This window comes from Monodelphis domestica, chromosome 3 (assembly GCF_027887165.1).
Source record: "Monodelphis domestica isolate mMonDom1 chromosome 3, mMonDom1.pri, whole genome shotgun sequence".
NCBI classification, from domain to species: Eukaryota; Metazoa; Chordata; class Mammalia; order Didelphimorphia; family Didelphidae; genus Monodelphis; species Monodelphis domestica.
In genome coordinates, this window is record NC_077229.1 from 121,810,760 (window position 1) to 121,837,405 (window position 26,646).

A 26,646-nucleotide genomic window follows, 5' to 3' on the forward strand; every position below is an offset into this window, starting at 1 on the left:
ATGTCCACGTTCCTTTTTAGTTTTAAATCCTATAATCCTCTGAGTAAATTAGTGTTCCTCTCTCTAAATTATATTGAAAAACAGTAAAATTCCTCCATTTTCTACCATGGATTAGTCAATTCTTCACAATCTGATTTTCTCTCAGAAATCTTAGTAAATTTCAAGGGGCTCAAAGGATATTTATTGACTAGAAATAGAAGAGGAGATCTGAGAGGAGTTGAGAGAGCTTAGTTCTCTCTCTCTCTCTCTTTCTCTTTCTCTCTCTCTCCATCTCTCTCTCTCTCTCTCTCTCTCTCTCTCTCTCTCTCTCTCTCTCTCTCTCTCTCTCTCTCTCTCTCTCTCTTTTCTCTTTGCTCTCTCTCTTCTCTCCCCTTCTTCCCTTTCTCCCTTTCCTCTCTCCCTTCCTTTCTTTCTTCCATTTTTCTTTCTCTTTCCCTTCCTTCCTCCCTCCTTTCCTCTTTTTTTTCTCTTCCTCTCTTCTTTTCCTCTCTTCCTCTATTCTTTTCTTCCCATTAGTTATATAGGTTGTACATCTTCAGGAAATTTTCAGGTAAAAGTTTTAAGAACCAGTAAAAAAACAATGGTCATTTAATGATCTTTCCTTTCCCTTTAGTTTCTTTTTTCTTCTTTTTCTGTTTCCTCCTTCCTTTCGGGCTTCACTGTGCAGCACTATCTTTGTTGGCTCTTTTCAAAAGAACTTTGTAATGTGATTCATTTGATTCTAATCCTTTGTCATCTTTAATTATATCAAGTTCCTAATTGTTCATACTGGTATCCTCTTAAAACATTTTCATATTTCACTTTCCTCTTGGAAAATTTATTCTATTCTCTCTGAGCAGTGACCTTCAGCTTGTGGAGAGCGAGACAAAAAATTCATTCAAGGTCTTGGCAATATATTACCTTTTCCTGTCACTTAATTCCCACTCTCGTCCTTTTTATGGCCTCACTTAGTCCTTGCTTAGTCATTCAAATCTTTTTTTTTTTGCACAAAACTTCTTTGAGCTATTTCTATTTCTACAATATTTTCTGATAGCTGATACTCCAGACCAGAAGCTGCTTGCTCTGAGCTTTGCTTATGGAACCTTCCCATTCATTTACATTAAAACTTTTAAAGTGCAACTAAACTCATGCCACAGTCTCCTTCATAATGTTTTTAAGTTGGAAAGGCCATTAGAGATCATCTGGTCCAACTGCTTTGTTTTACAGAGAAGGAAGCTCAAGCTTGAGACATGGTTTAGGATAATTCATCTACCTAATGTCAACTAGTTACTAGTGTAAACTCAAAAGATACTGATTCTTACTCAGTACAAAAGTGCTTTGCATTGTATCATGTCAGAAGGCTCAGAAACAAGGAACACACACACATGTTATTCAGTGTAGATACATATACATATTCACACAAGTGCATGTACATGCATATGAATATGCAGATGTGTAGAGGTATGTAAAATAAAATGCTAATTCTTCTCTAACCTGTTCTGTGCCTCATTTCATGTAATATGTATTTGGAAAATTAAGGAAGGGTTATTGACCTGATATTCTCAAAGCCCACTGCAAACATTATGTGTCATACTCTCTTGAAATTTCTTTCAATTTTCTTTTCTTTCCCGTAGCTCTGATTTTCCTACTGTGAGCTTTGCAGAGCTGCACTATCATCAGTGCTATTTTACAAAATTCTACTTTGAGTTTTTAATTCTCCTGAGTTTATTACCATTTGTTTTTTTAGCCAGGTCGTGATTCATTTGTCTGATCAGTGCACTTTGGAGGAATTCTTCATTGTAAGTCAGGATACATAATGGAAAAGCTCATCGTTACTCAAAAAATGGTTAACTATAATACAGGACTGCTATGGAATCATATCCCAACAATATCTCTTGCATTTATCTGCCTTTCTCTTTGTAATAGGAAGTTTTCTGTAACGTAATTAATAAGCATTATAACTATTGCCCAGTGAGTTTCTTGAGGACAGTGACCATTTAGTTTTTAGCTTTTTATCCCCAGTAAATGGCACAGTATGGGCACTTAAATGCTTCTTCTGTTAAATAAATGTGCTGTTTGTTACCACAAGGTGTTTTATAGGCTGCAGACTCCCCTTGTAAGGCTTAGATAGAATAAGACCACTACAGGGTAGATGGCTAAATTGATCTTTGATGGTGAGAAAGTAGAGCCACTGAATTCCTACTTTACTACTAGTGACTTAGGAGATCTACTAAGTAACACAGAAGAATAGTATAAATTGAGCTTGAAGTTTGAAGAAAACCATAGGATCAAATGATTCTCAGGATTCATAGAGAGCAATTGTATAAAGATACTGTTGCAGGTAAACTTGAGAAAAATGAGGACTTGGATCCTTCTTGCCTGTCTCTTGGGTGCAGCATTTGCTGTTCCTCTGCCACCTCATCCTGGACATCCTGGTTATATCAACTTCAGCTATGAGGTGCTTACCCCTTTGAAATGATATCAAAGCATGATGCGACAGCAGCCAATGTCCCCTATGCTGCCAGATATAGAAGCTTGGCCAGCCACTGACAAGACCAAGAGGGAGGAAGTGGACTAAATTGGGGAACAAGAAATCAGAAAAGAGAAGAATTTAGATATTTGCAGTTGCTATCCAGAACAACTACAAGAATACAATAATTTGTGCTTACAATAATTCTTCTCCTTAGTAAATTCTGTAACTAAAAATGAATAACATTAGCAGACAATAAAATGCTTTAAACATTAAAAAAAAATTTCTGTGTCAGAAAAAATGATCTGTGTGATATGGAACCAAAACAGTCAGTAAGGAACCGATTACCAAAATCAGTGAGGAGCTAGTAGTAAGAGAGCATCTCACTATTCCTGATGAGTTCTATTCACCAGACCTAGATGGGTAATGTCCTTGGGGACTGAAAGTAATGGCACAAGTACTGAGGCACTTGCCAGTGAGAGGTATAACAATGTCAGATGTTACAGGGAGGTCAAGAAGATTAAGGATTTTTAAAAAGCCAATAGATTGAGCAATTAAATGATCATAGGATAGTACAATTTCAGTTACAGAGTGAACTAGGAAGCTAGATTACAAAGGGGTTGAGAAGTGACTCAAAGGTACCTCCAGCTTTTCCTTGGAGGTTGGTTATGAAAGAAAAAAGAGGATGGGATGATATATTCAGGGGAGAGCAGGGTCCAGTATACTTTTTTTTTTTTAAGGATGAAGAAAAGTCAGTAAAAATAGCCAGCAGTGATAAAGTCAGTAGAGACAATCAAGCAGGGGAATAGGGTGAGGATGGGATGTATCTAAGAATTAGCAGGCAAGGTATAGGATGAACACAACTGGATAGGATTTTACAGCAGTCATCTTGTTCAGTGGGACTTTTGTCCCTTAACAAGTTGGGCTCTCTGAACTTAAATGCTAGTAAAACTGTGGGTAAAAACAACCATCATTACCAAACCTTCTTTAAAGAAGCTAAGAAGAAAAGGACAATAAGAGGAATTGAAGCTGACACCTGAAAAAAACCTGATGGTAGGTGTAGGGGAGTGAAAATCAAGTAAGACAGTGAATATAGAGAAGAATAAAAATGCCAAGGCAAATTGGAATTGGCCAACATTCTTTACTGTTTGGGGTATAGTTTTTCTCACAAATGTTCACTTTTTTTTAATGAAGTCAGAAACAGGCCCTTCAAATCTTGAAACTCCCAGATTCTAGAACAATTCTATTTAAATATATGTTCTCATTTCCATTTCCACAGTTGGTACCAATGAGTTTGAAAAGGAGACTCAACTAAAGGTGTTATCAGTAATCTTAACAATTTTGGCAGGCGTCATGTAAAATTTTTGGCTGGTGATGTTTAGAGGCATAATTTTTAGGGTAGAAAAAGTAGCTGTTGTCTGTTTACAACCAAGAGAAAAATAATGGTGGTAGAGAAACATAATGCTGTCTTCCTCTATGAAACATTTCTAACCTGAGACTTGGATGAGTCAGTGCCTTCCTTTTTCCTCATATATTCTTTCCTTTTTAAAGAACACTAAATCTCCTTTTATGTATGGAATGGCTTCTTCCTGCCTATGAATATCTTTTGATGTTTAGATGAGTTTGTTGTGCACAATACTTAGTTTTTTCTTCTATGTGCTCATATATATTCTTATTCTGATGGGTTCATAACTCTTCAAGCATTCATGTTCATTCATAAATTCTTTTCTCACTATAAATTCAGAGTACAGCTTACCATTTATTTTAATTTTCCAATTTATACAACTTACCTCTTAAAATCAGAAATACCACATTACAAATGTTTTCTTATTCATATATGCTTATCACCATGTCCTTTTTAGAGTGTTAATTGATGGGCCAGCTCCAGCTTGTTGAAAAACTTCTCAATGGGTACAAGTTTATTTTGTATTAAGTATTAAAAAGTTATAATTTAGCTCCATTGAACATTTACATCTTATAATTTAAGTTGTAAAGTATTAAATAGTTCTCTAATTGACAGAAAAAAAATAGGGCACCTCCCACAGAGCCTAATAATTCTAGGGTTTATCCTGTATTATCTGATATTTCTTTTCTTAAAACAAATTCCTGTTGCCATCTGAGACCTGTCTTATGTTAGTCATAACATATTTTAATCTTAGAGTTAAAAGGTTTCTTTGATACTATCTAGTCCAACTTCCTGCCCAATGGAAGAGAAATTCCCTACATGTGTCATTCCTGACAAATGGCCAACTTGAACACTTCCAGAGATGGGAGCTCACTACTTAGAGAAACAGCTCATTCCTTTGGTTAACACATTATTAGGCAATTCTTCCTTACATAATGAGGATAAGGCCTGAACCTAAGATTTAATTGGTATTGGCAACTCCCAGATGGGGAAACTTTCTCTACCAATTTGGGTTGGCACCTTCTTTGCAATTTATAATTATAGAGAATTTTCAAGAGCACTGAGAAAATAAATCATCTACTTTGTTTTTATTTACACACATATAACATGTATATGTTTTTGTATGTCATCGTGCACATATAGATGTGTTCATGTGAGTCTTTGTGCATCTATCTGTATATAGGAGTAGGATTTTTCCCCCCATTTAAGAATACTGGTGCAACTTTTATAGAACGATTGGGTTTGTATATGTCCATAGTTACATAATATAACTAAGTATTTATACCTTCATGTTTGCATCTGCGATTCGTTCCTGTGTGAAGAAACAGGAGTGGGTTTTTTTTTTGTTGTTTTGTTTTGTTTTTGTTTTGTTTTGTTGCTATTCGTATATGAGTGGATCTTTGTAGCTTTGGAGAAGGTAGCATTCAGGTCATACTGTAGCCACTCAGTGCTGGATCTGGGCCCCAACACTTGGCAGGCGTGTGACAGTAGACAGATCACCTCATGAATCTGTTCCTCTGTTTCTTTGGATACAGAATGGAAACTCATATTCTCTGCCCTGTGTACCTCCCAGGGTAACTGTGAGGCAGATGCTTCTCAAGTCTACTGGCACAATGGAAATGAGACTCTCATCTTGGCATTTAAGAAACCCAGTATTTGGTCGGTGCAGAGGAGCAAGCAGCTGCGCATGTGTGTGTCTAAAGGCCACTCATGGTTTTGTTTTTGTTTTTTTTACACACTTGTAATGTTTGCAAATTTAGCAGTGTGGTCTTTAGTATTTTACACAATAATAAATTTAGGTTAGCAGGAAGTATATGTGTTTGTGTAGTTATATATGTGCATATATACATATAAATATGTTGCATGTATCTTTATGTAGGTATATGCATATATTTTTGTACTTGTGATGTAAACAGATGTAAATATTTTTTTTCATGAACATATCCATATATTATATGAGAAAAATGTGTTTGGGAGAGAGAGAGAGGCAGGGAGAGAGGAAATGGAGGGAGGAGAGAGGGGGGAAGGGAAGAACATGAATCATATAACCATGGAAAAACATTCTAAATTAATTAAATAAAAATGTTCAAATATTTAAAAAATTAAAAAAATAAAAAGAAATACTACATAGTGAATGGAGAACTAGTCCTGGACTTGGGAAGTTCAGATTCAAATCTGGCCTCAGATACTTCCTAGCTCTGTGACTCTGGGCAAGTCACTTACCCCCTATTACCTACCCCTTACTGCATTTATGCCTTGGAACCAATGCTTAGTATCAATTTTAAGATAGAAGATAAAGGTTTTAAAAAACAACAATACCACAATATATTTACACTATAATGCACCTCTCAGGTCAACAGCGACTTTTGACTCTTCAGAAATTGTGATATCCCAAGATTTTTAAATATTACCTTATCAGAGAATATTTGTGTGTGAAAAGGTTGGTCTTTGTGCAAGGGAGCTTCTTAGGGTCACTAAAAACACTGAAAGTCTTCCCTGATACAGTATAGCCTATTCTTTTCTTAAATTCTATTCCTGTATCTCATTCCAGAAACATATACAATTCACTATTTCATTGTATTTACTTCTAATCATAGGCTAGACAAAAGATATTTTTCATCCATTTAGTTTTTTTCTATAGATTGTTAGACCCGTCCCTTCTAAGGAATCATGACTCTCATTGACAAAGCCTCATAATTTTCTGAATCTTGGTTCTGGCAGTGTAGTTTTTTTCCACAAGGAAGAATTTCTTGAGGGCCTTATTCAAAACTTTTATTTACACTTTGCACAGGATACACATAGTATTAAAGATGAACATATTTGGTGAGCATACCATCTTGTTTTATGCCTCACATAATTTTAATAATATAATTCAAAGGAAAAATAAGACATAATTTACCAAAATTTGACTTACACTTATTTTTATGAGCTTATTGTATGTTACAGGTAGTAGTATACAATAGAAGTATCTATTGCTATATGTGTACCATTGAGGGATGGCTTTAAATGGGTCCAATAAGGCATAGAAGGTAGCTCCCATCTCTGCTGTGTTTCTAATTAGAATGAGATAAACCAAAGATTTCAAACTCAGACCTCCTGGCTCCCTGTGGCATATTTTGTAGCTCTTTTTTTCATAGAAATAGTCCAAGAAACTCTCCCTTTGTAGAACCCAAAGTTACTTTCTTGCTAGAATCAAATATCAAGGGAGTACATACTTAATATTTTTTTCTTGATTGAATGAATAATATGTGTGTGCATGTGTGTTTATAACAAATAAATATCTTCACTCCATACTTTGGATGGTTAAATACCTGACCAGACCAGTTTCACTGAGTAGTTAATTGTGACCGACTTAGAACCCTGACTGCCATATTTAAGTAAAAGCTAGAAAAAGATTGGATGTTAATCTCCAAGTGATTAAGTTACTAAACCTATAGCCACATAACCAGATACTGAATTATAAGCCTATTTTTCCAGCTTTTAGATGAATCTATAATAATGATAATGAAGCAAATTGGAGGGAGGAGAACTGGGAAAGGCAATTGTGGCTTGGAGGAATTTTCCCCTTAAATGTTCTATGATGGTGCTCATGACACAGATGGTATGGCATCAGTGGAGATGATAACATCCAGGCAACCAACAGCATCTCCAGCAAAGCATTGGAGAAGCATGCCAAAATAAGCCCACAAACACCTGATTCCCAGGCCCCAGCTGTGCCCAGCAAATCAGTCCTTCTGCAATGGCCATTGTCCTGGCATGACTTGACTGTATTTATACAACATATAAGTGTCAGATATGGTTTAAACTCAAGTTTTCTTGATACCAGCTCTAGTATTTACCTGCTATGCCATTCTGCCTCTGATAATTGTAATAGAAAAATAAAAAGCAAAATGCTTAAAACAACAAAAAATTTACTGTTTGGAAGCAACCAGAAGACTTTGAGATCAAGGTAGCATTTGAGTTAGAAGTTAAAAGATGGATAGAATTCACTTGGCATGGTTGTGGGGCAGTATGTAGAAGGCAGGTCTGGGTGACAACACAAGAGAGGCAAAGAAAGGATAGGATGTGTTTGAGACCCAAGGAAGTAATCCTTTTTATACAGCAGTTAAGTATGTTCTGATAGTGGTGGTGTGAGTAGTATGGCATAGGTTTGATGAGGTAAGTTGGCATCAAATTATAGATGATCTTAAATGCCAAGCAGAGAGCTTTCTTCTGTAGGTATTCAAAAGCCAATGGACACCTTTAAAGAGAAAAATATATCTCAGGAAATGCATAGACAAGCTGGAACATATCCAGAAAATTGAAATCAAGATAATAGATTTGGAGAACATATTATAGGGAGTTAGTGGAAGTAACTAGAGATATTTTGCTTGGAGAAGAGACTTAAAAGGATTATATGATAGCCTTCTTGCATTTGAAAGACTGTCGTGTGGAAGAAAGATTGGACATGTTCTGCTTGGTCCAAAAAGGCAGAACTAGAATTACTAGATGGAAATTACAAAGAGACTAGTAGTGGTTAATCCTTGCTACCAGCAAAACTGACCCTAGTGGATCTCTAGAATGTGGGATTTCTGAATTATAGGTTTCCTTACTAAGTTTGACATCAATGTATTGAAACCCTGATATCTGAGTGGCTTGAGTGGAGGGGTACTGACTCAGATGGGAAATAGAGCCAGTCAGATTCAGTAATTGGAGCAAGCCCATGAGTCACTCTAGTACTAACCTGGGTAAAATGGGGAGAACTAGTTATTTTTATTTTATTTTTTTAAAGAAGAAAAGTTACAAAGAGGCAGACCTAGGATCTGGATAAGGAAAACCTTTGTAATTATTAGAGCTATCCAGAAAAATAATAAACCATCTTAAGAAATTGTGACTTTTCCTCTCATTGGAGATTTTCAGATAGAACTTCACTGACCATTTCTCAGTGTTATAGAAGGGATTCTGGTTCACATGTGAGTTGGGCCAAATTTCTTTAGTGCTCTTCTAGATCATATATTCTGTGATTCTTTTATGTGAGCAAATACATGAATGAGGAAGGCTGCTCAGGTCACGGATGGAATAATGGACTTAGATGGATGATATTGGAGGAAGCAAGTCTCTACTGATAAGCAGATGGCAGTCATTGAGAATAAAGAATATTTGAGAACATGGGCAGGACCTATGTCTGTTTGTATTCCTAGTGCCTAGTATAGTGGCCTATCTAGCAAGTAAGAATCCATCAGGTGCTTATGATGTGCTAGGCACTATACATAGCCATTCAACAAATGCTTGCTCTACTTGCTGAATTTAGAGCTTGAAGGGATTTCTCCAGAAAAGGAATTAAATTTTTTATGCTTGGCCCCAAAGGCATAACGTAAGAAAACTCAAGGAGCAGAATTTACCAAGAGGCAGACTTGAATTTAAATATGGAAAAATTCTGAATAGTTAAAGTTATCCATATGTGGAATGGACCACCTCAAGAAAGCAGAGGTCTTCACCCAGAATCCTCTTCCCTAGAGGTCTTCCTATAAATGCTGCATTATCACTTGTTGAATATGTGGGTATGTCATAGAAGAGATTCTTGTTTAGATATAGATTGATCTCTAATGTTCCTTCAAACCTCAAGAGTCTATGATTCTCATTTTATAGGGGAAGAAATTAGAGCCTAGGGAGAGATTTGACCAAAGTTATATAGTTGGTTGCCCAGCTAGGATTCAAACTTTTTAATATCTATGTACAAATCCATTTCCCTTTCCAATACACTATTAACAGTGATGATAATGATGATGATAATGATGATGTTCTACCCTGGTTGCTTTCTAAGGTCTTCTTTCCAAAATACTAAAACTGGCTTGATACCACTCATCTCCACAGATGCACACCAGAAGGTCATGTATGCAGAGCAAGAGAAAAAGGCCAATAAAAGAACAAACTGTACAATCTTCTTTCATTTCTTTACTAGCCATCCTGCTGTGTCCTCAATTTCAGGGATGTAAATTAAATTTAGGCAGGCACTGTGCCCCAAGACACATTTTAATAAATAGGAAACAAGTTAAATTCATTTAAACATTCACTTGAAATGTGAATGCCTAAAGAAAAACAATGTGTTCTTATCACCCCTCCCTTCCTCTCCTTTCAAACCAACATAAGGGACTGTCACTTTCTTAAAGAGATGCTGCAAACTAGAATCTGAAGGAAAGGCTTTAATCATCTTTCCAACATCTGACAAGAGTAATAATAAACACAAGGAAGAAGGGGGAAAGGGAGGTAAATAGAGGTTTCGTTAGTGGCTGTTTTCATTTCAGTCTCTAGAATTGGATCGGCTTTAGACTAATGTCATTCCAATAAATGTCAAACTAGTTTCATTTCATTTTACTGCCAGGATAGTTTTACTTTTCATTCTTTCTCCATCTTTATTTATATGCCAGAGGCTCAGTTCAATGAGTGTGTAGTTTGACATCACTTGGCTAATGCAAGGAAATCCAGAGACCTGGTCATCAGCAACCCTATGGACTTGCATTTAGCTAATTCATCTGGTAAAGAAAGTGGCAACCTTCACTGCCCTATACCCCACTGATAGGTGTCTGTGTGAAGCTCACGGACTGAGAATTTATTTGTAAAATGTTTTGAAAGCCTTAGGTGAAAGGTGCTGTCTAAGTGCATGCTGTTTATTACATCTTCTACAAGAGCTTTTTAAATAGCTCATTCTGGAAGGGCAATCTGCCTTCTCATCAGAGCTAACTCTGTGGGATTTTACTGTGAGATAAAACACTTTTTACCCCAATTAGTATTTGTTTGCCGTGTTATGGTGTCCTTGGATGTGGCTCCTTGGCATTTGACAGCCCAAAGAGGGACTGCAACTGATATCTTTTATAAAACTGAGAGAAATGTACATGAGTGAATTGGATTTCAGAGTACATTTGAAGGGCTATTAAAATCCTGCCCATCCTTGAAGGCTTAGCTCAAATGCCACCTTTCCTGATCCCCCATCCAGAAAGGAGCTTTCTTTCCTTAAGAGTTCACAAAGCACTTTCTACCTTGCATATGTCCTTGTCCTGGTCTATTTTACACCATTCAGTTCAAACTAAGCTTTAATGGCCTACTGAATTCAGAGTATTGTATCTAGTAGAAGGAGAGGCATAGAGACTGTACTGTTGATTTCAGTTGTATAAGGAATTCCTGGGAGTGGAAAGCCCCCTTGCTAATGCAAACTGGCATCTTACCTGCAATTTATAGTTTTAGAGATTTGCTGAGAACACTAAGGGGTGAAGAAATTTGCCCAGGATTACACCCCCCAGAAGGTATCAGAGATGGTATTTGAACATGTCTTGTCTAGGTTAGATCTCTGTCTACTACAACAGGAATTTCCCAGTTTGAATAATCATGATCTCAAATTTCATAGTCATTTTCCTGGTCCCGTCCTCTGCACTTAAAGCACTCACATCACAGTTATTTGTCGTTCTCTTAGAGATAAAGTACTAGCCACATGCTTTATGTCTATTTGTTTTCCCAATACGTGGTACATTGAGAAGCAGCATCTTAGTACCAAAGGAAACCTCTGACATTTAGGATTAACCAAATTTCTCAGAGATTAGGAGGTCATGGTAGGGAAGAGATGAATAAAATTTGAACTAGAATAACTGAATCTTAGGGTTAGAAGGTATGTTAAATATCATGGATATCTAGATAGAGCACTGAACCCAGAGTCAGAAAGACTTGAATTCAAATCTGGTCTCAGACACTTAGAAGTTATGTGACCCTAGAGAACAAGGCACTTAACCTCTGTTTCAGTCTTCTTCACTATAAAATGAAGATGATAACTGCATCTACTTCCAGTGATTGTTTTTGTGAGGATCAAATGAGATAATATTTCTACAGCAATTAGCACAATCTCTGAAATATAGTAGACACTATCTAAATGCTAATTCTTGTTATCATCAGAAGCATATTTGACTATCATATAGTGGATGAACCCCATCTATGGCATTTAATTTTATTTGAACAAACATTTATTAAGTGCTTATTGCATATATTTCTATATATATGTATATACATACTTTTATACATTTGTAAAACTATGTAGGAGTGGAGTTACAAAGATGAAAAAATAGTGACAAGTTCTTGCTCCAGAGGAACTTCTATTCTACTGATTTCCCTAGAAGTGATTCTTTAGCCTCCACTTGAAGATTTTTTAGTAACAAAACTCACTATAAATCATTCTATTTGGGGATGGTTTCTGTAATCATTAGGAAATCTACATATTGATCATACTTTTTCCTTCCTGCAGCTTCTACCTGTCTGTCTTAGCTCTCTCCAAAACCACATGGAAGATAACTAATTTTCCTTATGTATGGAAGCCTTTCAAATATTTGAAATCAGTGACCATAACTCTTCTAAGCCTTCTATCCCCTAGGCTAAATCACATACGAGGATACAGCAGCCAAGGGGATAGCTGTCAGAACAAGAATGAAAGAGAAGATCCTGCAAGTGGAGAAGTTATTATTTTAGCTTAGAAAAAGAAGAGAAGATTCACATTTGGATAGCTACCGATATAGTGGCATTGCTGATTCAAATGGGAAAAATTTTGAAAGTTGTTACAAGAAGATAGGTAACTGTGTCTTTGTGATTTGGTTGAATTGGCAGCGATACAGTTGGGGATATATAAGCAGTGATTTTGAATGACTGGCATAAGGGAGTAAGTGCAGAATGGAGATAACATTTCTTAGGGATGTCCCTGCACCATGCCTGATTAGTATTCACATTACTGTGTTAACTGGAGACCCACTAATGGTAGAGTTGGGGTTTTTGTTTCCCAGTGTATGATTTAGGCAGCTTTTTTGGCTCAGTGGATAGAGTATAGTACCCTGGACCTGAAGTCATCTTCCTGTGTTCAAATCTGTCCTCAGAAACTTTACCAGCTGTGTGACCCTGAGCAAGTCACTAAAGCCCATTTGTCTCAGTTTCCTTATTTGTAAAATGAACTAGGGAAGGAAGTGGCCAACCATTCCAGTATCTGCCTAGAAAACCCCAAATGGGGTCACAAAGAATTAGACAGAGTTGAACAGCATGATTTAGGAGGTAATTGCTGAGACTCCATTGACTATGATTTTCCATTGTTATCTTTACTGTGAAAACTTTTAGGTACAATTTGAGGAAAAAAGGAAGCCTGGGTCTTAGAGGTTAAGTATTCTTAAAAAAAAATAATTTCTACTGCAGAGTATAATGTGCATGACTGGCCAAGTGAATAAGAAAAAAGGAATGGCTTAACATTAGTGGGATGAATGATTTTCAGTCTAGGAAAGTGATCAGGACAGTGAAATCTAACCTTTTTTCAGATTTGCAATCTCCTGACCTGCTTTGCTTCCTCCATCTTATGTTAGAGAAAGTGAATTTTCAAAACCCAACTAGAGTACTTTATGTTTCTCCCTATTAATTTAAAATAAAAAAAATTTCAATTATAAATTTCCATGTTTTCCAAAGTTATATGATCCAATTTGTCTTCCTCCCTTATTCCCTTCCCCCCCCCAAACGGACAAGCAATTCAATCTTGGTTTGTAAATATATATATATATATATATATATATATATATATATATATATATATATATATATATATATATATATATATAAAATCATGCAAAATGTATTTCCGTATTGTTCATTTTTATAAGCAAATAATCTTATAAAACCAAAACCCCAAAACATCTGCCCAAATAAGCAAGCAATAAATCATATGTTTTCATCTGCATTTCTATTCCAACAGTTCTTTCTCTCGAGGTTGATAGCAGTTTTTCATAACAATAATTGTTTTGCTGTTAGTAGCAAAGTCTATCACATTAATCTTTCCACAATATTTAAGTTACCATGTATAATATTCTCCTACTTCTGCTTATTTCACTAAGCATTAGTTCATGTAGGCTTTTCCAGCTCTTTCTGAAATCATCCTGTTCATCATTCCTTATAGCACAATATTATTCCATAGCATCATATACCACAATTTGTTCAGCCATTCCCCAATTGAGGGACCTCCCTTTAATTTCCAATTCTTTGCCACCAGAAAAAAGAGCATCTATGAATATAGTTGCACTCCCTATTAATTTTCATCTTCTTTTTAGCCTTGTAGCTTCAATATAATACAATGGATAGAGAGTCAGTCTTAGAGTCCAAGACTCAAATTCTGCCTCTAATATCTACTAGCCATAAGACCATGGGAAAGTCACTTTACTTATAAGTTCTTAAATCATCTTTTAAGACTAGACTAACAACATATTGCCAATTACTATTACCAATCTAGAGTCTAAATTTTCACACAAAATTTTTTTCACATTGAATTGAAATTGAAAGAAAAGAATTTAGTCTTATGTTATAACTAGTTGAGTTACTAAGTTATTATCTATTTGGTTCCTGACTCTGACATCTCATACATTAACTTTACCTCTCAGCTTTGTATCATCTGTAAATTTGATAAGTATGTCAGCAGTGTCTTTAACCAAATCACTAATAAAAGTAGTTAATAAACATCATAGAGCCAGGAATAGCCCTCAGGACATTTTACTATTGACTTTGTAGAGATAATTTTAGGGTTGTGACTGAAAATCTAAATTAATTGGTCGCCAGGGAAAAATCCCAAATAAAATACCCAATTCAGTCTGGAAATTCATGGTAATTTTATTTAATATAGAGGGAAGGATTTAAGGAGAAAGAGGGAAGAGGATATAGGATTTCAGGGGGAGTTCAAGATCTCTGCCGCTAGGTCTCTGAAAGAGATTAGAGGCTTCTAAGAGGACAAAGTTTGGAAAGTAAAGGAGGAAAAACTCAGCCAGAAACTCGCCACCTAACTGGATAATAGCTGTAGCCACGCCAAGATTCCAAAAGGCCCAGCACACTGCCACCAGCCACCTGTCTGCCAAAAGGTACCAGAGAGAGGAAGTGAGCCAGATATATAGACCTTTTACTCTTGTGTCCCCGCCTCTAAATTTTCACATCTACCAAACACATCAGAAGCTTTTTCTCAGGACTGCCCATTCTTTAGTTCTCATCTTCTTTGATTAGAGTATATCTTTTGAGTTACTTAACAGTTCTTTGTTAAGTTCACCTTTTGGTAGTTACTTAACCTTTTTGTGATTAATTTAACTTTTATAGTTACTTAACACCTTTTTGTGTTAAGATCTAAAACTAGAATTAGCTTAAAGTTCTAGCTTCACTATAAAGTAAGAACTAGGTACCTTCATTGTTCAATCAGATTACAATTTCATCTTCTCCATAAAGTAAGATATAAATAAGGTGGAGTAATCTAAATTTCACAACTTCCTGCCACAATGACCATCAGTGATTCAGAATCTACAAAATTCTACCGTTGCCTAGAATGTAACTCCCACTCTTTGTCCACAAGAATAGCACAAGATAAAAACAAACTATATTTACAGAATTCTCCTTATCTACCAATTGATTAATATCATTAAAAAAAGAAATTAGTGACTAGCTGAGGAGGCAAGGAGAGAAAGATAAGATTGTAAATGAAGGATAAATGAAAACAAACTTATTAGCACAATAGTATGTATATCATAGATTCATGTGTACATTTATAGCTCATATCTATGTTTGTATAAAAAGATATACATTTATATTTCATTTTCTAACACATACTTTTTCTTTCCTAATTTCCTTTTATAAATCAATCTAGAATTTGACAGAAATTAAAGTCAGACTTATTGACTTATAATTTGCAGAATTCCTTTTCTTTTGCATTTTTGAAAATCTGGAAAACATTTGTCCTTCAGCCTTGTGTCATTTCTCTCATTCTCCATAGTATTTCGAAGATGGCAATTACTTTCACCAGTTCTTTGGTAGCCGAGGGTATGCGTCATTGTACCCAATTTCATAAAGAACCGTTCCTTATGAATTTCAACTTCATGTAAAGCATATTTAGTCTAGCTTTCCCCCCCACCCCAGTTCAGAGGTCATTCCCCTTGCTAAGAAAATAGAAGCAAAATAAAAGTTGTTTTGTATTATTGTCCTGTCCATACTGGGCAGCTATTCTATCCCTTCTTCCATCTCTTTTTTCCCTCCAGCATAGAAATCTGGTCTTCTCATATCCAGAAAGTATTTCAGACTATTTCTACCCTACTCCTTTGTCATAAATTTGAAGGTAGAGTGCTCACTTCCTTCAAGGACCCCTTTATTTTCACCCTAGATAAAACATTTCTCCTCCTTAGTGGAAATTACATTTAGGTCAGAATTCCATTTTGTTGGATCTACCAACTTTGAAAAGGTGATATTATCAGTACAGCAAGCCAAACACATGATTAGCATCTCTGCTTTTGGCAGAGACTGAACTCCAGCAGATGTCTAGGTAATTAAAAGTTCCCCATCACTGCTTCACCATGTTTTTATGTCAGCCTTGTAAACTGTTTCCCAAATTCCTCATCTATTTCCTCCATCTCTCCAGGTGGTCTTTAGTATTATACTTTGATGACTGAAGTATGTCTGTTTCTACCTCCACTGATCTTCAGTCAAAATCTCTCTTCTGGACTTCCCAGTTCCTTTCTCATGTGGGTTTTCTTCATAACATTCAATGCTGTTGCATCCCCCTTTTATCTTTACTGTTCCTTTTGGAAAAAAAAAAGTGTACTTTCCTAGAACCATATTCTAATCATGCATCCTGTTATACTGTCTCTTTGATACCTGTGAGGCCAAATATGCTATCTTGAATATAGCCATTTAATTCCTCTTGCTTATTATTTGTACATTCTGCATTTAATGGTATTAATTTAATAAAAATTATAATTCAACTGTTTTGCAAAGGTTAATAAGCCTTTTCCATTAAGCAAAACTCACTTCTTATTAATCCTAACAAGTGCATAAAATGTACTGTCTGCTTTTGTCTCCTCCCCCCTACCCCCACTCACTTTCGCTCTCTGTGTCTCTTTCAGTATAAATCTCTATAAACCTGAAAGGGTTTATAAAAGTCATCTGTCCCAACTTATTCATGTTATGAATGAGAAAACTCAGAAAAATTGTCATGCTATGATTACATAGCCAGCAATTATAACAAGTATTGTTAAAGATAATAACTGATACTTCTATAATACTTTAAGGTTTGTAAAGCATGTTAGCTCTATTTTCACTCACTGAACTTAAATTCAGGTCTTTTGATTCTCAGGTGCAGCACTCTATGCCCAGTGCTGTGCTACTCCTTAGACTGATTTGATCCTGGGGTCCACATGTTTTGCCTTCATGAATCCAAGAACACCTCCATACCTTCTAATAAGGCACCAGAAGAAAACATTTTCCCTTTACTCTTAAATCATGATGAAAATGATTTAGAAAACAGAACTCAGAGTAGGAGAGTGATTTGCCTATGATCACATCTCATTAACATCTCAGGCTGAAATCAACTGTACAGAAGTAATTAGTTATAAGGTTTTTGACCAGATAAGAACTTTTTGCCATTAATTTTTTGGGGGGTTGGGGGGCACTAACCTGTGGGTTAATTGAGAGATGGAACTCTCAGTGAGGAAACTCTTTTACTAAAGTAATATTTGCAATCTAAAGTCTTAGAAAGCCATCTGGGTACACCAGGAAGGTTAAGGGACTTGCCCGAGGTTATGCAAGCTATGTTTCTGAAATTAGATTTGAATAAAGCTATTCCTAACTCTGAAACTAGCTCTCTATCATGCCACACTGCTTTTTTTTTTGTTCCAGTAAATACTTCCATGTTTTGGACAACAGTCTAAAGCCCTGCTGGGGATGGAGTGAGGGGTGGAAAATGCATATTAAAATATTACCATAATGTATAAAAGATGGTCGGAATGATTGTTTGCCATATGTTTTCATAGTTGACATCATGTTGTGTATTTACCTATACTACTATAGACTTGTTTCCAAATGTCAGACCTAAAAGACATGGCATAAATTGTATTTGATTATACTGTATTTTCTTATGTTTGGAATTCATACATAGTTAAGAGGAGAAATACTTTTGTTGCTCATTTTTCCCATTCCCCTTAGTCTGTCAGTTACTCTCTTTCAAAGGAAAATAAATCAATTCTTACTTCTAAAGGCACAGTTCAAAGTACATTTTCCCAGTTAAGTGAAATAGAAACACAATAAAATTCTGTCTGTTCACTCTGGAAAGAAGGCAGCCTAAATGTATTAATGGTTTCCATTGCTCAGGGCAGTTGTGCAGCTCTTGTTAGACTGTCTGTACCCAAATAACACTTTCCTTCCAAGCCCAACTAGATTATAGAGGTAACTACCAGAGATGCCTCTTTTTTTTTCCTTTTCAACTTGAGAATAAGCTTTACCTCTTTGACATAGTCACTTTCCCCATGGCTCCATAAAACCACAGGTCCGGAAAGGTCTTGTAGTCTATTCCTTTGTCTCCACGTTGAAAGAGAAAGGGGATAAAAGGCAATAAATTGCCATTTCATTTGGGTAAAAGAGTCAGGACTCTTAAAGCATAATCTTGAATATAGTTGTATTCATGTCTAAATATTATGAAGACAAAAACATGGAGTAGTGTATTTCAATCCACTCCTCAGATACATGTTGACTGAGTGACCCCACCCAGGTAAGCTACTTTATCTCAGTGCCCTTAAGCAGCTCTCTGAGGCTTTAGGTTACTATTGAGCTTCCTGATCTGTCTAGGTGGAGCTAGTTTCTGCATAAATCCAGAAGAAAATCTCAGAAATCTGATACTGGTAATGAAAAATACAAAGAAGGGTTGTAGAAATCATCAGAGAGGTGATCATTCCATATTGATCAATATTTGTCATCCTCTGGTGTTTTTAGATTGTCTCTGTTCGATTCAATAAGTAATGTACTAAGTTAGAATATAAAAATGGAAAATGGAAACCAAAATGGAGACCAATAAGGAAATAATTTGTGGAGATGATGTTGTTCAGGCTGGGACGGGCAAGTCTTTTCACAAAGAGCCTTTGATAATATGATGAAATCTTCCACAGAGGATATTGACCTGCTGGTCTTCATCTCTAATGAGGATAAAGATATGGTCAAAATTATTTATATTGTAGCTTCATGGAATTGGGTTCTGTTGAAAGGATACTTTTCTATGGATAGTCTTAAAAATTAGAATGGGTTAATGAAAGAAAATTGGGGAGTCTTTCTCTGGTAGTTTTTAAATTGAGAATAGCTCTTTGCCTGCTTGGCATAGCTTATATGATCCTGCCTGAAAGAATAGATGACCTTTCAAGATACCAATAATTCTTTTAAGAGCCTAGAAAAAGCTACACTGTGTTCTTTCTCACCAGCATGTTTTAGTAACTTGTACCCATCATTTTCCACATTAAATTCTCATAACCCACAAACCAAATCCTTTTTCTGCAATTTAAGTCCCTTCATCTCCTTTAGTAAAAATGGACCAAGAATTGGCCTCCTCATTTATTTTAAATATGTTCTCTTCTCCAAGGAAAATGTTTCCAGTTTCTTTTCAATTTATTTTCATAGTGTTTTAATCGTTTTTGTTGTTCTCATCTGGAGAGGTCCTTTTTTCTTTCCTTCCTTCCTTTCTTTCTTTCTTTTTTTTTGCCATTTAAGCTAATTTAATTATAAGCTCCATAAAAATTAGAAATCACACTTTATCTAAATATCACATTGTCACTTTTAGCCTGACTCAGTGCTTTCTACATAAAAGGGTTTAATGGATGTATTTTGAATGAATGAACATCAAACACTGCTTTTTCAAATGTCCAAGAATCCTCCCAGATTCTGAATTGAGTTATTTATATGACCTGTCTTTGGCTTTGTACAGAGGATGACTTCCACGTGGTGGATGGAAGCCTTCCTTCATTTCATCCCCTGTCACATGGCTATGGGTGATGTTTGGGAACATGGCCTCCACAGCCCTTTGTCAGTTGTTTTATATACACTGTTCTTCTACCCCGGATGTCTGAGGTTGATTGATGACTCCCAGGTATAGCCATTCCTGAAAGGGAGTCTGTGTATCTCTAGGATGGTATTGATCTTCTCCAAAATAGTTGAACTATCAAAATAAAGACACCTGTGATAAACTGCATGTCTTTTACTCAACTAAAGGGATTGATAGTAAATTTTCAGCAGGGACCTTGACTGCCTTTTGTTTCAGAACATTTCATTCCTAGTGATTTCACTGTGCTCATGCCTTCAGTAAACCTCTTTGAGGTCTATTAACTCCCTCCCCAGCTAGAACCCACACGACCTTGTCCTTGTCCTTCTCCCTAGGTGACTGAGGAGGAACAGAGTGCCAACCACACTGTGATGATCCAGGAGACCCTTCAGCAGGCTTCGGTGGAGCTAGCAGAGCAGCACCACTTGGTCGTGTCTTCTGATGACGTGGAAGGCATCGAGACAGTGACTGTCTACACGCAAGGCGGGGAGGCCTCCGAGTTCATCGTTTATGTGCAGGAGGCCTTGCAGCCTGTGGAAGAACAGACTGTGGAGCATTCAGCCCAGGACATGTAGAGAACTCCACAGCTGGGGCCAACTGAGTCCTGGTTTGACAGAGAAGAAAGCCTAGAAACCTAGAGAGCTGAAAAGCCAGCAGCCACATCACAGGGCTCTAGTGTGTCCCTGGTGGATGTAGATACAGAAAATTGTGGAGCAATTGCAAAATTTTCCAATTCCTCATTCCGTCCTGCACCAGCATTTCTTACATGGTACTATTAATAGCCAGTCTGACTGTTGATGAATTACTGATCTATTTGGCTCTCTGGGCAGCTACTCACCCCTCATCTTCCCAGCCTTGTATAACTTGCTTCTAGAAAGACTTTTGCACAGTATCCACCTCCCCTCCATGCTACAAAAAAAAAAAGAAAATGCCCATTTTTGCTGTTATATGTATTTTAAGAGGAAACTTTCAGCCCCAGTCAGCCCCTGCCCTAAATTTCCCAATAAATCCTCAGCTAGAGGGTAAATCCCTACATAATATACCCATTTTCTCTCCAGAATTATCAAAGAGAAGATTCTCCTGTGGAAGGTAAATCACAGTATTACGATAAAGTGGCCTTATGAACAGAAGATGTTTTTGAAGAGCCTCATTGAGAGGGAGGAAAAATGGGTCAAGGAAGGAAATAGATTCTATCTTTTTACTTCCTATTTTATCTATAAAGTTTCAGTCCAATTCAACCAGATAGGACATTTTTACCAAGTAAACAGAGCATAGAACAGAATTAGTCAACCTTTCACACCTACAAATGTTTTTCCATTTCTTCTTGGAATTATTTTGCTTCTTCCCCCTCTCTCCCTTCTCCTTTTAAATGCACCTTTTGGGCCACTGGCTAGTAGCAGTAGTGGTTGTAGGAGGAGTAAGTTAGGAAGGGAAAATAAGTGGATAAATACCTATCTGGATATTTTCCTGTTTCTCATTTAAAATCATGGTATTTTCAATTTTGTATTTTATGATCCCAGAGTCTTAGATTTTAGCATCAAATGCAAATGGTACATGTCCATTTCCCAGATACTTGAAAAGAATTCTTTTATTCCCATTAAAATAATTCCGCTTTATAGGGAATTTTTAGGTTCATAATTTTCCTTTCTAGTTCCTTGTACCCAGTACATTATTTGCTACCTCCAGAGGAATGAAAATGCACCTTTAATATTTTATTTGAAAGCAACAATAAAATGACCATGCAAAGACTTTGTTATACCTTATTACTTAATCAGAATTCAAATCCAGATATGATTTATAGGTTTTTCAGTTGGAACATCACACAACACAATTAGGGACATTACAAGTCAAGTGAGTAAAATGAAGTTTATGGTATAATAGAGGCCTAGCTTCAAATACTGACTCTTCTACTGAATACCTGTACAACCTTGCTCAAAGACATTTCTCAGTTTCTTCAACTATTAAATGATTCATTTTGATTTTATGATTTTTAAGGTCCCTTCTGGCCCTTGAGCTTCTGATCATAAATGAAGGTGTGAGAGTTGTATATCTAGTAAGTCTTGGTGCCACCTCTCAAAACCAGATCTTACAGTTCCTAATTCATTGCCTTTTGCATTTTGGTTTCACTTGAAGATCCCAGGTAGACAAACAGGTTGAAATAGACAAATGGGAGATGATCTAGAGGTTAACCAACCAAACCACTTAAAATGAGGGCATTGTACAAGGTTCAGGAACTTCAAGTGATGTCTAAATTCTAGAATACTATGATTTTTTTTTCTCATTCAGTTCAATAATACCTATTCATTCTTTCATTTTGTGTCCATTTTGTAGTAATAATAGCTCGTTTGAGTAGTCTAATATAGTTAATTAAAAACTGTACAATTATAGAACAAGCATTCAGCAGTAAAGAGCATTAGGCTTGGAGTCAGGATTATGTGGGCTCAAATCCCACTCTGACACTAGGTATGTGACCCAGGGCAAGTTACTTAATTTATTCTTTAGCTATATCTACTCTAGTCATAAATAGGTGGCCATCTATTTTGGTGGAACCTAAAGTTCTCAACATTAGATATCATAAATCTTTCATGTATCAGGATATTGTATATATCCATTTCCCCTCAATCCAACAACAATACTGGTAGGTATTACAAACATTATTACTGCTATTTTAATGATTCAGTAACTGAGATTTGGCAAAACATAGTCACAGTCAGTGGAAGAAGTGGTACTTGTATCTTGGTCTCCTGGTATAAACCCTAGCAATGGCTCAGCAATATAGCATGCTAATAGCTCTTAGGTAGGTGGAGATGGGGCCAATTCTTGAAATGGCTTCTCAGAAGGATGCCTAATATCAGCGTTTTTTTTTTCAGTGTTATTATCAGTTTGTTGAATTATCTTTCCCTTCTCTTTTTTCATTTTAATAACAGTTCTTTGCTGTAACACATGGAAAGGGAAGGAAAGAACACAGTGAAGTCCAGGATATGTCAAAACAAAAGAACAATAAAAATGTTTTTTCCTTTTGGAAAGAAAAATGTTTACCAAAAAGATAGGGAGATTCTGGAGGGGAAGAAGTGACAAAAGTAGCATTGGAGTCCAAGAAAATACTACCCCCAAAATCAATCTAGTCAAAATAAAAGGGCATTTTGAGTTTCAAGCACTCACAGACATAGCCAGACATGGAGACCATTCCTCCCCATGAAAGCTGTCTATCCTTCCTAATGAAAAAACCTTGGTATTCTATTATTAATATTTATATTACTCAATAGGCGAGAATAATGCTTGTCTATAAAGTCTGTAAAGAGCCTTTCCAAACATTGTGACTTGCATAAAATTCTAAGAAAAAGCTCTTCCTTATTCTGTGAAAATGCAATGACTTCAAATATATTGCCTGAGATCTGGCTTAGCTAGGTTCAGAGAGGATCGTTGCCGTAAGGCTGATCTAATATTAGGTAATTAGTTTAGGGATCCCTAAGACTCATGAAACAGATAAAGAGAAAAATACTCTCATCTTGTATTGCTCCTTCTACTTTTAAACAAGATATATATGAGGCAAATTAGAACTAATCTAAAGAAAAAAGGCACAAGAATTAAGTAGAAGGGACAGGAAAGCTTCCCTATAGAAAGTAGAATTTTAGCTGAGTCTTAAAGGAAATCAGGGATGTCAAGAGAAGGAGATGAAGGGGACGGGGGTTTCAGACAAGGGATATTTTCAATAGGGGGACATTTCAGTAATACCTTTAGATTTGCAAAAAAACTTTCCTCATAATAACAACTAATCATAATGATGATCTGCAAAGTAATTTATAAAAATTCTCATTTGTTCCTCACAGGAACCCTAGTAAATTAGTGTTATTTTTAATACCCATTTTACATATGAAGAAACTGAGACAGATAAAGGTTAAGAAACTCACCCAGGGTCACAGTTAGTAAATATCTGAGTCTAGATTTGAATTCATATCTTTCTTTCCAGGTCCAGTGTTCTAACCACCATGCAATTTAGATCCTCATAAAATCCTTGTGAGGTAGGTAGCATCATTGTTACTATATCCATTTTACATATAAGATAATTGAAATTTTAAGTGACTTTCCTATAGTCATACAGTTAGTGAACAAAATAGAATTGGAACTGAGACTCCAGATTCAACTCTCTTCATACTATGCCACGTTGCTTCGTCCACGTAGCTACAAACATTAATTTTACTCTTTGCAATATAAGTACAATCTTTTTCCATTAATCGGTGAGTGTACACGCTTTTTGAGAAACTGAATCCTCACCCATATTAACATACAGTCAAATAAAAACACATAAGTTGTAGCTATATGGGAAGAATGGTCTGATGGTTCTGTAAACCAGGTTCATTTCATAGCGTAGCTAAAGGCAACCACAGGTGTTTTATGGGACACTTGGATGTCTCCCTTTGCAATGTTTACTCTGAACAGAAAAACTAGATTTTGGTTCTCCAGATATTGAAATAACTAGAGAAAAAACTGCCATGAATTTTGTGTACTTTCTATGGAAGACTCGTGTGAAGATACAAAAATTACACAGGTCAAAAAAGTGTCCATTCTGTAGTTACAGAGAGATTTTCCCCATGTTTATGGAGTACTGGATTCATCAAATTATATAAATGAATGATTAAATTAATAAGTACTTATTAATGTGTCAATAAGTGCTAAGGTTATAAACAGAAAAACCAAGATCTCTGTTAGCAAGAAGCTCACACTCTAATTGAGGGGAGAAAATACATTAAAGAAAGTTTAATAACAGGGAAGGTGGTAGACCCAGAAGTCTCAAAGATGCTAAAGAAAGGGTGGTTGATGAGGCCAGAGTTTGTTAGGTAATAAAGGTTATTGATATTACAGGGACTTAAGCTTAGAGATAGGACAAGTGGGAAGGCCTAGAAGATCTTGGGAGTTAGAAATTTTCAAGAAATATTCCTAGAACTTGAGAATATTACCACAAAGGGCAACTACCATGTTTTCCAACAAAAATTTCAACTTATTTATTCATCAGATATTTATTAAGTACTTACTATGTGCAAAACCTGGTTCTAGGTGCTAGTGGAGATTGGACAGTAAATAAGATTATAAATAAGTATTTTGTGGTTTCTGTCTACTTACAAAACAGAAGCTTACAATACAGATAAGGCAAGTGAGAAAAGACTTGTGGAGAAAAATAGAATACAAAATAAAACAGGAGTTTATGAGTTAAATGCCACATAATCAGAAAAAGGGGGAAGTAGTTTCCAGTAAGAGAAGGGAAGAAGGGCAGCTGGGTGACTCAGTGATTTGAGACCAAGGCCTAGAGACTTGAGGTCCTGGGTTCAAATATGGCTTCAGACACTTCCTAACAAAAATTTAACTCTCATTGCCTAGCCCTTACCTCTTCTGCCTTGGAACTAGTACTTGGTATTGATTCTAATATGTAAGAAAATGATTTTTAAAAAAAGAGAACAGAGGAATCAACAGATTTTAGAGAAAAAGATGGCATTTAAGTTAGACTTTGAAAGATGTAATGTCCAGGTACTGTAATATCCATATCAAAAGTCCAGTAATCTTACTGTCATCTCAGTGTCCAATTTCAACAATTTACCAGCTATGTGACCCTGCCCTAGTCCCTTATTTTTTTGATCCTCCGTTTGCTCAACTGTAAAATGTAAATAAACAGTTAAAGAATCCACCTCAGGCCCACTGTAAGGATGAAATGAGATGTCTATTAAGATCTTCTTATAAGCCTTTCTAGAATCCTCTATATTTCCTTCAGCTGCTAATTCCTTCTTCACTTACTTTCTATTTACTGTGTCTAGTATGTACTTATCTCTGTCCAAGTTCTTTTCCCTAATAGAATATAGTTCCTTTATGCCTATCACAAGCACCTAGCAGGGTGCTCATGATCGGGTGGTTGGTTGACTGAAGACAGAAATTGAGATAGTGGATAAGCTAAAGACACATTCAGGTCCTGTCTGACACATGCAGGTTCTCTGATCCTGGACAAACCACCTGAAATCTCCGTGCACCCAGGCAATTCCTTAAATCTTTAAATTGCCAGAAGAGTTGTTAATTTGCATCAGTTGAGGAAGTTTCCTCACTGGGAGCTCCTTAAAATAATGCAATCATTAATCTATACCTCCTCCAAAAACAATTCTGGTTTTCTTAAAGTTCTTTATTTAAAAAATTTATAAGTTAAATAATAGAAGTTTTCAATAATTAAGTAAAAATTATTTAGCTTTCCAGTAGTTGTAAAGCCTGAATTGGCTTCAGGGTGCTGTTTAAATCCTGAATGCTGATCTTTTTAAAGACAAGATCCAGTAGCTAATAAAGAAAATGTTATCTTACTTGAAATATTAATGAATCACATAGTAGTATCACTCCACTATAACCCCTGGTATTTTCCCTTGCTCTTTGTGCAATTAAGATACTCTGAAAACTTCAAAGGCCGTTTTATTTTTTCTGATGCATTAAAATTCACAGATGATTATAAATACATTATCTTGGTATTTAAATATGAATGAACTGGGTTTACAAAGGAACAGTGTCTTTACAAAGTCCTTGTTTATTTCTAAACTTAGATTTTAGGTACCACAGTAGAAAGAGCACCAGGCCTGGAATCAGGAAGACACAACTTCAAATCTGACTTTGTACCCTTACTGGTTGGTGTGACCCTGAGCAAATTACTTAACTCTGTTTGTTTCAGTCTTCTCATCTGTAAAATAAGTTGGAGAAAGAAATGACAAACTATAGTATCTTTGCCAAGAAAACCCCAAATGGGATCACCATGAGCCAGACATGACTGAAACGCCAACAACAACATTCATTCAACAAACATTTATTAAACATATGTTGTATACAGAACATAATGCTAGGCAATCAGGAATATGCAAAGCTTTCATTAAGATACAATCCATTCCTCCATATGGATAAATATGG

General features: G+C 36.0%; 1 protein-coding gene across 2 annotated transcripts in view; it reads left to right on the top strand.

The window, feature by feature from the left end:
• The window catches only part of ZFAT (zinc finger and AT-hook domain containing), a 318,710-nt gene extending 297,242 nt beyond the window's left edge, over positions 1 to 21,468 (top strand). For both annotated transcript variants that reach the window (XM_007488369.2, XM_007488367.2), the window contains one exon: positions 20,055 to 21,468. In XM_007488369.2, coding sequence (XP_007488431.1) covers positions 20,055 to 20,294 — 240 coding nt within the window. In that variant the 3' untranslated portion in view covers positions 20,295 to 21,468. The remainder of the gene's footprint in view (positions 1 to 20,054) is intronic.
• Positions 21,469 to 26,646: the final 5,178 nt, after the last annotated feature.